General features: G+C 41.5%; 1 protein-coding gene across 3 annotated transcripts in view; it reads left to right on the forward strand.

The window, feature by feature from the left end:
* Window positions 1-14,429, forward strand: part of RAPGEF5 (Rap guanine nucleotide exchange factor 5) — a 427,979-nt gene that overhangs the window by 378,039 nt on the left and 35,511 nt on the right. For 2 of the 3 annotated variants that reach the window (XM_033930889.1, XM_033930887.1), the window contains exons 12-17: window positions 2,074-2,212; window positions 4,221-4,318; window positions 5,667-5,697; window positions 6,567-6,645; window positions 9,218-9,367; window positions 12,580-12,677. In XM_033930889.1, coding sequence (XP_033786780.1) covers window positions 2,074-2,212; window positions 4,221-4,318; window positions 5,667-5,697; window positions 6,567-6,645; window positions 9,218-9,367; window positions 12,580-12,677 — 595 coding nt within the window. The remainder of the gene's footprint in view (window positions 1-2,073; window positions 2,213-4,220; window positions 4,319-5,666; window positions 5,698-6,566; window positions 6,646-9,217; window positions 9,368-12,579; window positions 12,678-14,429) is intronic. The other variant, XM_033930890.1, reaches the window with a different exon arrangement.

Below are 14,429 nucleotides of genomic sequence, written 5' to 3' on the forward strand. Positions count from 1 at the left end.
GATCTTACGACACTGGAAGAATGGGCGAAAAAGTGGCAAATGAGCTTCAATGTAGGGAAATGCAAAGTCATGCATATAGGGAGAAGGAACCCGATGTTCACTTACAAAATGGGGGGATCAATGCTAGGGGTCAGTAAGCTGGAAAGAGACCTGGGAGTGATGGTAGACACGACATTGAAGGCGTCAGCACAGTGCGCCACAGCCTCGAGGAAAGCAAACCAAATGTTAGGTATCATTAAGAAGGGTATCTCGACCAGAACGAAGGAAGTCATCCTGCCACTGTACCGGGCTATGGTGCGCCCGCATCTGGAATACTGTGTACAGTACTGGTCACCGTACCTCAAAAAGGACATGGCAATGCTTGAGGGAGTCCAGAGAAGAGCAACTAAACTGATTAAGGGTATGGAAAACCTTACATACACTGACAGACTGAAGAAGCTGGGGCTGTTCTCCCTGGAAAAGCGGAGACTCAGAGGAGATATGATAGAGACCTTCAAGATCCTGAGGGGCATCGAAAAGGTTGACAAGGACAGATTTTTCAATTTAAAAGAAACCACAAGAACAAGGGGACACTCGATGAAATTGAAGGGGGACAGGTTTAGAACAAACGCAAGGAAATTCTTTTTCACACAGAGGGTGGTGGACACATGGAACACCCTTCCGGAGGCCGTGATAGGAAATAGCACAGTAAAGGGTTTCAAGGAAGATCTGGATAGGTTCCTGGAGGACAAAGGGATTGAGGGGTACAGATAAGAGCAGTGGAAGGTTTAGAGATAAGTGTAGAGGTAGGTATAAAATTAGTCAGGGACCGCTGCTCAGGCAATATGCCTGATGGGCCGCCGCGTGAGCGGACCGCTGGGCGGGATGGACCTCTGGTCTGCCCCGGCGGAGGCGACTACTTATGTTCTTATGTTCTTATGTCTTGGATGTTTTCTGATTGTTTTGGGAAATGTACAGTACATCTCTGAAAATATTTGTGTTGTGCTGAAAAGTTCTCAGCCTGTGCAGCAAAGTTGGGGCAGCTTCCATCGAGACTTTTCGTTCCATCGGAGATCTCAGAGAGAGCGTGAACTCGTAGGCCTTGAGCATGCGCAGATGCTCAAGGCTCAGCAAAGAAGAAGATCTTTGGGCACCGGCACCAACGCACAGGACATGCCAGTGCCGGTGCCGAGGCCAAGATGAAAGTAAGAAGCCTGTTCGGGTGGGTCTGGGGGACTTCAGATCGCGGCCGGGGGGGGAGGGTGCTGGATCACGGGGGGCGCCGCTCGTAAATTGAGGCACGCTCGGTTTCTGAGGTGCCGATTTTGCGAATGTTTTGCTTGTCTGCAAAACATTCGCAAACCGGTGCACTCGTAAACCGAGGTACTACTGTACTTTTGAGAACCAAAGCGGCCTTCTTTTCCTCTTACAAAATGGTTTGTTGTCCTTAAAATAGCTCCTTTCAGTTTTGCCCACTTCTCTCCTACTTCTTCCAGATGTTCCCATTCAGAAAACAATTCCTTGACATAATTGCCTATCTGAACAAAGTTAGTTTTTTTAAAGTTTAGAACCTTCACTTTCAAATAAGCTCTAATATTAAACCACACAATGTATCTGCAAAGTAAAGTAGTAGATTTATTTGTCGTGACTGTCTCAAGGGTGGAGAAAAAGTAAACAGTTGGCACAGAGGTAAAGGGGCCTAGCCATGAAGTATCTTAAAAATCAAGCAATTTAATGTAAAAGCAGTCCTACCAATTATCAATAACTAATGTAGTTTACAAAAAAAAAAAAAAAATAGTTATTTTCTCAAACTTTTCTGCATGGCATAACATTATGGCAGCAGTATTTTGAAGGGTTTCGTTTTGTGATATACACAATGAATAGGCATATGAAAGATTTGCATGCATGACTTCCATTGTGTGCAAATATATCTCATGCATATACTTTGTGGATATTCAGAAAAGTCATAATGGCTCCATGTTTCCCAAAGACTGAGTTGAGAACCACTGGTCGATAAGAAAAGAATGATTGCATTTGTGTGTGGTATTCTTTGTCTCCACTCTATTGTCTTGTTGTTCTTTAACTGGAGCTTACCTATTGTGCCAAGAAGGATGAAATTGAAGCCTCAGCAGCTCTCCGAACAAAGCGCAAAGTCTTGCATTTGGCATCTCAGTGGGCAGCCCTGTACAAAGACTGGTCACATGAAGATGAGCATTCCAAATTGTTTTTGAAGGTAAGCCTTCATGGGGGTATTGTTTAATTCTTTCTGGATAGCCAGAACTGCTCTGGTAATCATTTATATGCATGCATCCATTTAATGCTTTTTAACATATGGAATGTTCATAAGAATTACATTGAAGGGATCCATGTTGGTCATGCTGTAGGGCCACTAACTCTTAAAAAGAGTATAAAATTCACCCAAAACAGGAAGAAAATTTGACTATCTTGGGCTAGTTTGAAAAAGTAAAATCATTGAATCAGTATGAGAAACGAACCTATAAAATATTCTGCACAGCTTTCTGTGGAAACTGTGAGAAGCATTAGAATGCTAATCAATTTATTTCAAAACACCCTCTCCCCACAGCAACACAGTGAAAAATAACGGAAATAACTGGCAAAGGACAGCACCAAAAGAACCTTCCTCATGCTTCTAAAGCCCTCCCCATGCACACTCCCATAAACAGCCCTCCCACACAAAACAGCTGCCCATGCACTTTGTCGACCTATATACCTCTACCCTCCCTAACACTTGCCTTATACATATCCCCATGCATGTCATACACTTACACATACACTCCTAGATAACCCCCCACATATTCCTATACACAACTTACCAACTGAAGCCTATATACTTTCACACTCCTCCACATGTGTACACCCCCCCATCTTCACACACACTCCATTCTTATCACAGACTCCCAAACCCAACCTTCCCTACAAATCTATACTGAAAACTGTTCTAAAGCCATACCTCTGCATACTATTTCTACTTATCTTAAAGTGCATGGGGCTTGCGCCAAAAGATGTACAAGAGGAGATTGGAAGACCTGAATATGAATACTCTAGAGGAGAGGAGGGACAGGGGAGATTATGATGCAGCTTTTTAAATACTTGAAAGGTATTAATATAGAAACAAATCTTTTCCAGAGAAAGGAAAATGATAAAACTAGAGGGCTTGAATTAAGGTTGCAGGGTGGCAGACTCAGGAGTAATGTTAGGGAATTCTTTTTCACAGAGAGGGCGGTGGATTCCTGAATGCCCCCCTGAGGGAGGTGACGGGATTCAAAAAAAGTGTAGGATGAACACAGAAGATCTCTAATTAGAAAATGAATGATATAAAACAACCTAAGACCGATACTGGGCGTCCCGAATATGGTGATTTGGTTTAGGATGAGCTGGGGAGAACTTTGATAGAATCTCCAGTGACAGGATGGTTAGGATAGGCTGGAGTGGGCTTCGATTTCGACTCCGGCAGTGGGAACCTAAAGACAGTATTGGGTGGACTTCAATGGTCTTTCGTCCAGAAATATTCTAGAAAAGAAAGGACAATTTAAACATGCATGTATATAATGGGTGTGACTGCAGACTGGATGGACTGTTCAGGTCTTTATCTTCTATCATTTACTATGTTACATCTATTGAAGGACCGTGTTTGGTCCCTAGGTTTGTTTAAAGGGTGGTAATACTAACCGCATATAAATTTGATACGATACACATAGCCTGCATCTTTGTACATTTTGTCTGCAGTTTTTTCCTTGGTTTAGAATTGGTGCTCAGCAGGCACCATTGGCACGCTTAACTGAAGGCACCAGTTATAGGATTGCCCCCTTAGATTTTAAGCCTGGTTAGACAGGGAAATAACACGTATAGTTGTTTGTAACTCAACTTAACTCTGAGTTGGAAAAGGTGAGTAATAAAATCTAAAATCCAAACTTAATGCAGAAGATCATGAACTGTTCACTAGGCTTGAAGTGACAGGTGCAGATATCTTATATATCTAAGTTGGTAAGTGCTAAAGCATTAATTCTGATATTATTGGGCTCTTGAAAGAATATTTGAAACTAGACTGCAAGTGATGACATTTTATGTTCCTTTTCTTTATATGATGATGGAATTTCTTTCTTTACTTTTTTTTGGGGGGGAGGGTTGTTTGTTTGTTTTGTTTCTTCTGTGTTAGCGGGACAAGTTGGGAACTGCCAGCGAGATGCATTTTATTTCTAACCACTATTGGTATTTTTCAGACTCTGTATCGGTATGTGCTGGACGACATGTATGAGCACCCCATCTTGGAAAAAGAGTTAAAAGAATTTCAAAAGGCGCTGCGAATTCATCGACGCCAGTAAGCCTTTCTCCTCACCGTCCTTCTTGCCTTTCTTTGGAGCTAAAGACACTGCAGTACAGACCGTTGCAGACTCTTGTGAGCAATCTGGCCCAGATTCTCTAATTGGCGCTGTTGTCAGCGGATGCCTTAAAAGTGGCCGCTGATCGCTCGTCACTCGTGCAACAACGCTGTTTAGGGAATTGCACCTCCAGCAAAGGTAGGTGTCGGAAATGTAGGCCAGGGTTTTCCAGGCCTACATTTCCCGTGCCTACCTTTGACGCGAATCAAGCTTCCATGGGTGCTTTATGCTGCCTAACGCTACTTGTGGCATTAGCTATGCCTACAGTGGCATTAAGCGCCATAAAGCGCCTATGGAGACGCAATTCTGGAGCCAGTTTTTTTGTGGTGTGATGTCTTAAATGGGGTAATGCTCCTTGAAACAGCTCTAATGTGAAACGCTGAATTCACGTCAGAGCCCCGTTCAGTATATCTACATAAGATAAGTTATTTATTGGCTTTAAATTTATTGGCAAATATTTAAAAATAATATGAAATACTGCGTTAAAGGCCGATGAGGGAGGCTGGTTACTGAAAGCTTGAACATTACTTGAAATATGATGTTCAAGTGTAGCCGCTGAGGCCATTGGTTAGAAAGTTCAAATATTGAATATTATACTCTTATTGAGTGAAAATAACAAAAGGATTACTTTATTATACAGGAAGAAACTGAAGCAAGCAAGCAAGTAAACTTTAGAATACTAAGGTGTCTGAGAGTGTAGCGTTTATTTTTGGGTTTTTATCTATTTAGTCACGTCTTTGGAATGTGCTCCCAAAACTTACCCCCTCTTTTACTAAGGCGCGCTAGCTGATTTAGCACGCGCTAAACTCTAGCGCGTCCATAGAATATAAAGGACGTGTTAGCGTTTAGCAGGCGCTAAATCGGCTAGCGTGCCTTAGTAAAAGGACCAGTTAAGAAAGAACCTTCATCAAGTTGGGGGGATTTTTTTTTTTTTTCCCAAAAATTTAAAAACTCACCCATTCCTATCAGCATTTGGACCCTGACATCAGACTCTACTTAAGCCCTGCCATCCAGTGTCTCCTTATGCTGGTTATTTCTCTGGTCTCATTCTGCGCTGTGCCTTTCCTGTCAGAAGTTTGTAGTTCTAACGCTCTCTTTTGATTTTATTGTGAACCTCCTTGATGTCTTTTGAAAAGGCAGTACATTAAAACTAATAAACCGTAAGACCCCTTTAGTGTTCTGATACTGTGCTAGTTGATAATGGGAGGCTAAGGGAAAGCAGAGGTTTCCTTTTTTATATTTCTTACAGCAGGATGATGCGAGTTCTACTTTTTTTTTTTTTTATAGTACCGTGGATGAATATTCACCGCACAGAAAGGTAATGCTGTACTTTTTACTCCAGTGACTTTTCTGCTAGAATATCTATGCTCTGTTTTGCCAAATTTAATATGACTTGGGTCTGGCCCGTTTGTCTGGTTTAAGGGGAGAGAAGTCTGGGAACTAGCTTCCCCACCAGCATCATGGGCTAGGAAAAAGTGGAATGTACCTCTTTGTCTTTACTGGGACGCTCTCACTGTGCTCTACAAAATCACACAGGGGTCCTTTTTGCTGGTGCACTAGCCAATTTAGCAAGCGCTAAATGCTAATGCGTCTATTATATTCTATGGATGCATTAGCGCACCATAGTAAAAGAGGGAGATAGTGAGGCAATGGAAAAGCAGTGTGGGATATGTGTAATTTATTTGCATTGGTATAGATACATGCACACACATTAAGACAAAAGCATCACTCTAAACTTGTTTAATTAGGAAACATTTTAAAAGGTGTGTCTGGGTAGGATTAGTATAATACCTTTGCTGATGATCTGAATTCCACTGGGTGTACCACAATTAAGAAAGCAGCTTAATAATAGAGAACAACCAAACAAGGTTGTTGGCTATGAACACGTCAGGAGAGAATTATCAGTTGTTCTCCATGTACCAAGGTCTGCTTGTGGAGAGCAGGAGAAGAGGATGGGGCGATTCCAGTAATTTATAAGTCTAACAGCATTACGGGGTTTCCCTAATGTTATCAATGTTCATTGCACTTCCCCACCACTAGCTCAAACACTCCAGATAGCTCCCAGGTCGTACTTCCAAAACTGAAGGTGTGGACTCCCTTCGGCACTGCGCCTGGAACATGCTCTGAATTGTTGCTACACCAAGGATAGCAGTGCACATACACATTTTTCTGCTTTTCTTCCTACAGAACAGAACCCTTTTCCACCAGTTCAGTTTAAAGGAGAACTGGCTTCAGCACAGAGGAACTGTGAATGAAGTGGAGGAAAGTAAGTATGAGGTGGATGGATACCTGGGACTTTGTGAGCTAATGAGACACAGTGTTCTAGAACAGTGATTCTCAAACCTGTTTTGGGAACCCACCAGCCAGCCATTCAGGTTTTGCATATATTGGAGGCAAATTTGTCTTATGCATATTCATGAGGGATATCCTGAAAACCCAACTGCCTGGTGGTGCTCTAGAACAGGCTTGAGAATCACTGTTCTAGAACACTTGAGAAAGGGCATGAAGCTTGTTCAGTTCTTCATAGTGCCTCTTGCGTGTTCCATGATCCTAATGCTTCTTCTCTAGACTTACTCTAGGGCAGGGCTGCCTAAGTCCGGTCCTCGAGATCTACTGGCAGGCCAGGTTTTCTGGATATCCACAATGAATATGCATGAGAGAGATTTGCCTGCACTGCCTTCTTGGTATGCAAATCTCTCTCATGCATGTTCATTGTGGATATCCAGAAATCCTGGCCTGCCAGTAGATCTCGAGGACCGGACTTGGGCAACCCTGCTCTAGGGTGTCCTAGATTTTACTTCTAATAGGGGTAAAGTCTTTTTCACATGTATGTGGACACATACAAGCATAAAGGACCTTTTATAAAACATTGACTGGCTTAAATCAATGTGCATTTTCAAGAAGACGCATACTCTGTATGCCTGGTTGGGGATGCAATCTGGGTAGTTTACAAGTATACACTTTAATTCTAAAATACTTTAATTCATGCTTGTATTTGAGACCTTTACACACTTAGGGGGAAATTCTATATATGGTGCCAAATGTTCAATGCTACTTCCATGCCAAATTTTTGGCACAAAAAAGCGTTCTAATGGATGCAAGTCAACAAACCAGATCAGAAACTGCAGATCTGCATGAAAGTGCTCTAATGAACCCATTTATAGAATTGCGCCTAAATGTTTCCCCGCAGATCTGCAAAGGGGGCATGGCCATGTGAGGGGAATGAGTGGGCTAAGGGCATTCCCTAACATGTGCCCGGTATTATAGAAGTCAGGGGATCTGCGGCTAACTTGCGTGCCAGGATGTACACTTGGTTTCAGTTAGTGTAACTGCTCATTCCCAAAATTGAGCGTGAATCTTGGCCTACGCGCTATTGTGAAAAGGGCCCTGATCCCGGAATTCCTGTTATAGAATACCATTCGATGCCAATTTTTTTCATCCACAAATTTTGAGCACCAGTTATAGAATTTTCCCCCTTAGGGGGTTTATTTGGTATATAGGTCTTTAAAAGTGAGGCATCAAGAAACTGGGTGCTAAGCACACCAAATCTGTTATTGTCAAATATATTTTTAATGAGCCCAGCAAGAACAGCAAACAAAAAACAAAACCAGCTCAGAGTTTCAACAAGTATCAAAAATCTGTTATAAACTACTAGTGTAGGGCCGCAGTTATCTGCCAAACTTTAGGAGTGACCACTTGCACCATATATATGGTTGGCATAAATGATGGTGCCTAAATATTGCGCCTAATTTTGGGTGCCATTTATAGAATGTGGGCGCCTTTTATAAAATTTTGGGGTTAAACATTTATACCAGCTCTCAAACAGGTATAATTATCTACATCTGCATGCAAGGTGCAATCTTTGTTAGTTACACAGTATTTTATAAAGACACATAGGGCTCCTTTTACAAAGGTGCGCTAGCGTTTTTAGCGCACGCACCGGATTAGCACGCACTATAGCCCGCGCTAGCCAAAAACTACCGCCTGCTCAAAAGGAGGTGATAGCGGCTAGCGTGCGTGGCATTTTAGCGCGTGCTATTCTGTGCGTTAAGGCCCTAATGCACCTTTGTAAAAGGTGTCCATAGGTATCTTTATAAAATACTAAGTAGACGTCATCTTGGTTTCTTAACCTAGATGTTCCCTTATAAAATTACCTTTTACATATTTAACTATTTTATAGCCTTTTTCATTGTTTGTATTTATCTCTGCTTCCATCAGTTCATTCTTTAGTTTCTTGTACTGTGTTCATGCTGTACGTGTACTGATATTGTGCTCATAGTTCCGTGGTCTGGCTGTGTCATAAGGAGCGGTTGAGTATGCATTGTTTTCAGAAACCAGAAGCTCTCGCTTTTCCTCAGTTATTAGATAAAATTTATAATGCAACTGTGAGGAACCTTAACGATTTTAATTCTTTCAGAACAATTTAATTTCATGCATGCTAGCATTCTCTGCTTCAAATGGCCATGGGCAGTGTGTTCTCTTGATGTCGTTGCCTGTTCCTTTTTAACCTCTGCTATTCCGGTCACTAATAGTTCCCGAGATTTAAAGTGTTCTTTTTACAAATTTGGCCTGGCAAGGTGTTTTTATCGCTGCTTCACCCTTTGAAATTTCAGATGAGAGAGTGTTTAAAGAACACCTGCACTGAAATAACCATGTAAAATGCAAACTTGAACCCTAGCTGGACTGTGGAAGAAGGAAGGGTATCTGAGAAGGGGTTCTGAGTGTGTGTATATATATATTAGGAAGTTCACTTCGCCTCTTCAGTTAAAGGCCTCTGTTTGCAGCAGGAGCAGAGTAAGGTCTTCTCTTGGTTCCAAGCTCTTTTTCTCTTTGTGTAGTTTTCTGCCGGGTGTATATAACAGACCACTCGTATGTAAGCATCAGGACCAAAGTGTCTGCCTCAGCTCAAGAGATACAGAAGATTGTGGCAGAAAAGATCCAGCATACAGAGGAGGACCTGGCCCTGGTAACCGTGATGTTCTCTGGGGGTGCGTTTTTATTACCAGTCTTTTGAGTGCTAGTGTTTGCTTTGGCCAGATAACTGTGCTTTGACGTTTTCTAAGTCCAGATGTTGTCCTGGCTGTTACCCTCTGAGCCCTCTGTTTTTAGATAAGCATCTTCTTACTGGTAACTGTGCTTGCCAGAGAACTGTTTCCATAACAACAGCTAATTCCCAGGCCCTGCTGGGTGCTAGAATTTTTTTCCCTGTGGGGAAGAATTGCAAGGGATTTTCTGGGTTTCAGGATGCATTGTGAAGCCTTTCCTAATTTGCTCCCTGGATAAACTTGCTTTTTCTTCATTTTGGAATGTGCTTGCAAAATGCTGAGCAAACAGAACCCCCACTGGAGCAGTATAACAATATGGGATTTTAGCAAGTAGAAAAATCTGTAAAGCACAGATATCTGAAGAATATATTTCTTCTCCATAAATCTATAGTACTGTTTCCACTAGCTGTTCTGTTTTTGGCTCGATAATAACTAATTACCTAATATATCCACCTGGAAAGGTTTATTGTGTGTATCAAATAACATCCCAAGGACTCTCATGTGGTTGTTGTGCTGACCGATTTGACCTGTCTGGTCCCTAGCTGCCTCATTATCCTTTTCTAGTTCTCTCTGGTTACACTTCCAATGTGGCCTTTACTCTTCAGGAATTTCAAAGCACACACTTAAAAGCACAGTCAGATTCTGGTTTCATGACCTGTGCTTACTCTGCGTGGGATCAGTCATGTACAGACAGTGATGAGTTTTCCTGAGTCCAAATGAGCATTTGCGGGTTTTTACTCCTTCTAGCGATCATATAGACTGCAGGGCTTGAGACAGTCAGAGCTGGCTGGAAATGCTTAGTGATTGACCACAACTGGCCTCATCCGCATTCACACACCATCCTCATAGCCACATATGTGTGTCTTCTAACAGTAAAGCAGATACTTGGGGCCATATTCTATAAATGGGGCTATAAGTTAGGCGGTGGTAGGCACCCCGCCGCTGCCTAACTTAATTGTTTTAACTGAGAGGGTCCAGAGGAGAGCGACACGAATGATTAAGGGCATGGAAAACCTTTCATACACTGAAAGATTGGAGAGACTGGGGCTCTTCTCCCTGGAAAAGCGGAGACTCAGGAGACATGATAGAGACCTACAAGATCATGAAGGGCTTAGAGAGGGTAGAGAGGGACAAATTCTTCAAACTTTCAAAACATAAAAGAACAAGAGGGCATTCGGAAAAGTTGGAAGGAGACAGATTCAGAACGAATGCTAGGAAGTTTTTCTTTACCCAGCGTGTGGTGGACACCTGGAATGCGCTTCCAGAGGACGTAATAGGACAGAGTACAGTACTGGAGTTCAAGAAAGGATTGGACAATTTCCTACTGAAAAAAGGGATAGAGGGGTATAGATAGAGGGCTACTGCACAGGTCCTGGACCTGTTGGGCCGCCGCGTGAGCGTACTGCTGGGCGCGATGGACCTCGGGTCTGACCCAGTGGAGGCATTGCTTATGTTCTTATGTTCTTAACTGGCTTTAAGTGGCACAGTAATTGACTATATCATTTAAAACCAATAAAAACTGCATTAAAAAAAAAAAGGAGGCGCTGGGAGGCATTTACAGTGTAGGCACTGATAAACGCATCTAGAGCAGGACGCCTAATGGTGCTTTACGCCTAAGTGGTTAAGGGCAGAGCGGGATTTAGGTGCTGTTAGGCATGATTCACTAAAGAACTTAAGACGCCTGCAATGTAGGCCTACATTGTAGGCGTCTACGTCTTTTTCTTAGGCGCCTAAACGTGACTGACATGCGGCCAGATGCCATTTCTGTAGATGGTGTCGACATAGACACCATTTACAAAATCTGGCCCTCGGTGCTTTTCTTAGGGAGTCTTTAAAAACTCATTTTAGCACTTCCTCCGCCCACCACAAATGAATAGGAGATTTATCTAAAAGGCTTTAAAAAAGCCCTTAGTAAATCCCTCATTTGCGCTGGTAGTTCTCACTACTGCAGCCAGAAAAATACATGTGGATGCTTACTTGTAGAGACAATACAGTTTAGGATAAGTTTGATCTTCATGAAACAAGTATTTTCTGTATTGGTCTTTGAAGTCTACAAGTTGACCGTTTTTGACCATCTATGTTATGAATAGACTTTAGGATCTTTTTATGCTGGGAATAGATTGTTTGTAGGGAATGAGTGAAGTTTGTTATTTCCTAAGTAGGAGTGAATGGAAGTTTGTAAATTTTAAGTTATTGTTTTCAAATTATGTATGTTTTATTTTATGGAAACTGCTTAGAGTATAGGCGGTATATAAATTTTTAAATAAATAAATATGTATTACTGGCAATAGCACTCTGCTTTCCTGATCACAGTAATTAAAGCTGCAGTTATCTGCTAGCAGCGTACTGGACCAGCGCAGTATTTCACCTCCCTCCTCCCCCCTCAAGGACAAAGGGGAAGGTTGGATGAGATGGCATGATTATTAATTGTGCATCATTTTCACCCAGGGGACCTGAAAGAGTTCAGTTAGGGAGGGAAGAGGGAGTCCATCAGTCCAGGGGTTGGTCTCTGAGGTGTAGTTAACTTTTAGATTGCAAAGTTTATTGTGAGCAGCATTAGACCATTTTAATGTTAATGGAAAGCTTTGCATATGGCATAGCTCATTAATATTTTTCTCACATTGGCCAGAATTTTTAAGTGTCATCAGGAATGCTCACACAAGCACGGCCAATAACACTTTAATGTGTCTATAATTGCTAAGTTGATATTACAATGTTAATGTGATGCATGTTTAATTGTTATCTGGTAATGTGGATTATGCTTCTCTCTTAGCTATTGTGTAGTATGTGTTGTTTTTACACAATTGTTAATATGTACAGTACTTTGCATGATTATTTGGGGAAATGATTTAGAAATCTTATAAATAAATAAAGAGTAAGCAGACCTAATGTATAAGTGACAATGGAGTGATAAATTCATTTTTGCCTGTGGTCCCACTTGTACTTAAGCCCCAGTTTAAATTATTTGCTATGCACATTTTCTCTCAGAGCAAGTTACCATGAACTAGCACAGTAATTCTAATAGAAAAATAAAAAGTTCTGAAAGATAGTCCACCGGCATGCAAAATAAGGATACATCTGTGCTGTACCTAAATGGATTATTCAGTCTTTTACTATACCTTCTTCTCTGAACCTGATTGTTTCTTTATTTCTAGAAAAACGTGAGCTGCATCCAAGTGATTTGGCCATCTCAAATTCTTTGGAAGGATCCAGTCGCATATTTAACTACCGGAAAGATCTTAGCGAGACTTTGGTAAGACATAGATCATCTAACTCAAATATAGCATAGCTAGTCATCCTCGTAAACACACACACACAATTCAGAATGAAGGCACAAGTTGTGTTTTTTGATTTGGCAGACAGCATCTGTCTGTGAAAGGTGATTCTGAATCAGGCCTAGATTTAGGCCTAGTCAATATAGGCAACTGCCTCCAGGGCCAAATGTTGATAGCTACCACAAGTTGTCACTATTTGTCCATCCATGCTTGCCTGGACCTTCCCATTGCTGCCTTGGCGGTAGAAATCAAAAATGTTAATCCCTAATGAAATAATCAAGGTAAGTTGGGTCAAATCAATATAATATATAAATAATAATGTTGTGTGATAAGTGTACCCTCTGTGTTATTATAGAAGCTAACGGGACACTGATAAGGTTACCAGAGTTGTATTAAATCCATCACTTTTATATTTTCCCAAGCTGTTCCTATATATTGACATTTGATCTTACAGAAAAACCTAAATTCATCCTATATCAACTTCTTTCAACAGAACTATTCCTTCATAATATATCTCTTTCAACCTTTTCTTCCCTATTTCATGTTACATATATAGGCGGAATAAAGCATATTTCCTATAAGATCACCTACACATTAATTTACTGTAATGATCAGATATCTTAAGCACATGGGTAGTTTACATTTGGGAATATGTATCATATGGAAATGGGAATATTGATAAAAAGGGGGGTATTTATTTTATCTTATAAGAATATTTGATTGTAAATACAAGTGATTTGTGAAAATTGTTTTATTATTTATAATTCACTTGATGTAAGAATCAAAAATGAATAAAGATTTATTAAAAAAAAAAAAAAAAAGGTTACCAGAGTTCCAGGCTTATATATATTTTAAGCAGACTCTTTTTCAAGCTATGCTACACACCATCATGGGCGCACACTGTGTGTGTCATATAATATGGTGCCAACTTCCCAAAAAAGTGACCGTGCCCTATTTTTTTACTATAATTTATATTATTATAGTAGCAACAAGCTGAAAGCAAGACTTGAGCGCAGGGCTCCACCTCTTGCATGGGCTTTCATTGTAATGGAAAAGACATGTAGGCGAAGGGTGCAGGGCACCTCCGGGCCTATCAGTGAGAAAGCAGGCACCCTCTGTGCTCAAGTTCTTCAATCTTACCTCTGCTACTGCTGGAGGAACTTGAAAAATCAAAGGTGGACCTAAAGGTAAGTTGCAGGATCCAGAAAAAGATTTGAGCAGTGGTAACTGGTCGCCGTACATGAAGAAGGACACAGTACTACTTGAAAGGGTCCAGAGAAGAGCAACTAAAATGGTTAAGGGGCTGGAGGAGTTGCCGTACGGTGAGAGATTAGAGAAACTGGGCCTCTTCTCCCTTGAAAAGAGGAGACTGAGAAGGGACATGATGGAATCATTCAAGATAATGAAGGGAATAGGCTTGGTAGATAAAGACAGGTTGTTCACCCTCTCCAAGGTAGAGAGAACGAGAGGGCACTCTCTAAAATTGAAAGGGGATAGATTCCGTACAAATGTAAGAAAGTTCTTCTTCGCCCAGAGAGTGGTGGAAAACTGGAACACTCTTCCAGAGGCTGTTATAGGGGAAAACACCCTCCAGGGATTCAAGACAAAGTTAGACAAGTTCCTGCTGAACCAGAACGTACGCAGGTAAGGCTAGTCTCAGTTAGGGCACGGGTCTTTAACCTAAGGGCTGCCGTGGGAGTGGACTGCTGGGCACGATAGACCACTGGTCT

This window comes from Geotrypetes seraphini, chromosome 2 (genome assembly GCF_902459505.1).
Source record: "Geotrypetes seraphini chromosome 2, aGeoSer1.1, whole genome shotgun sequence".
Taxonomy (NCBI): domain Eukaryota; kingdom Metazoa; phylum Chordata; class Amphibia; order Gymnophiona; family Dermophiidae; genus Geotrypetes; species Geotrypetes seraphini.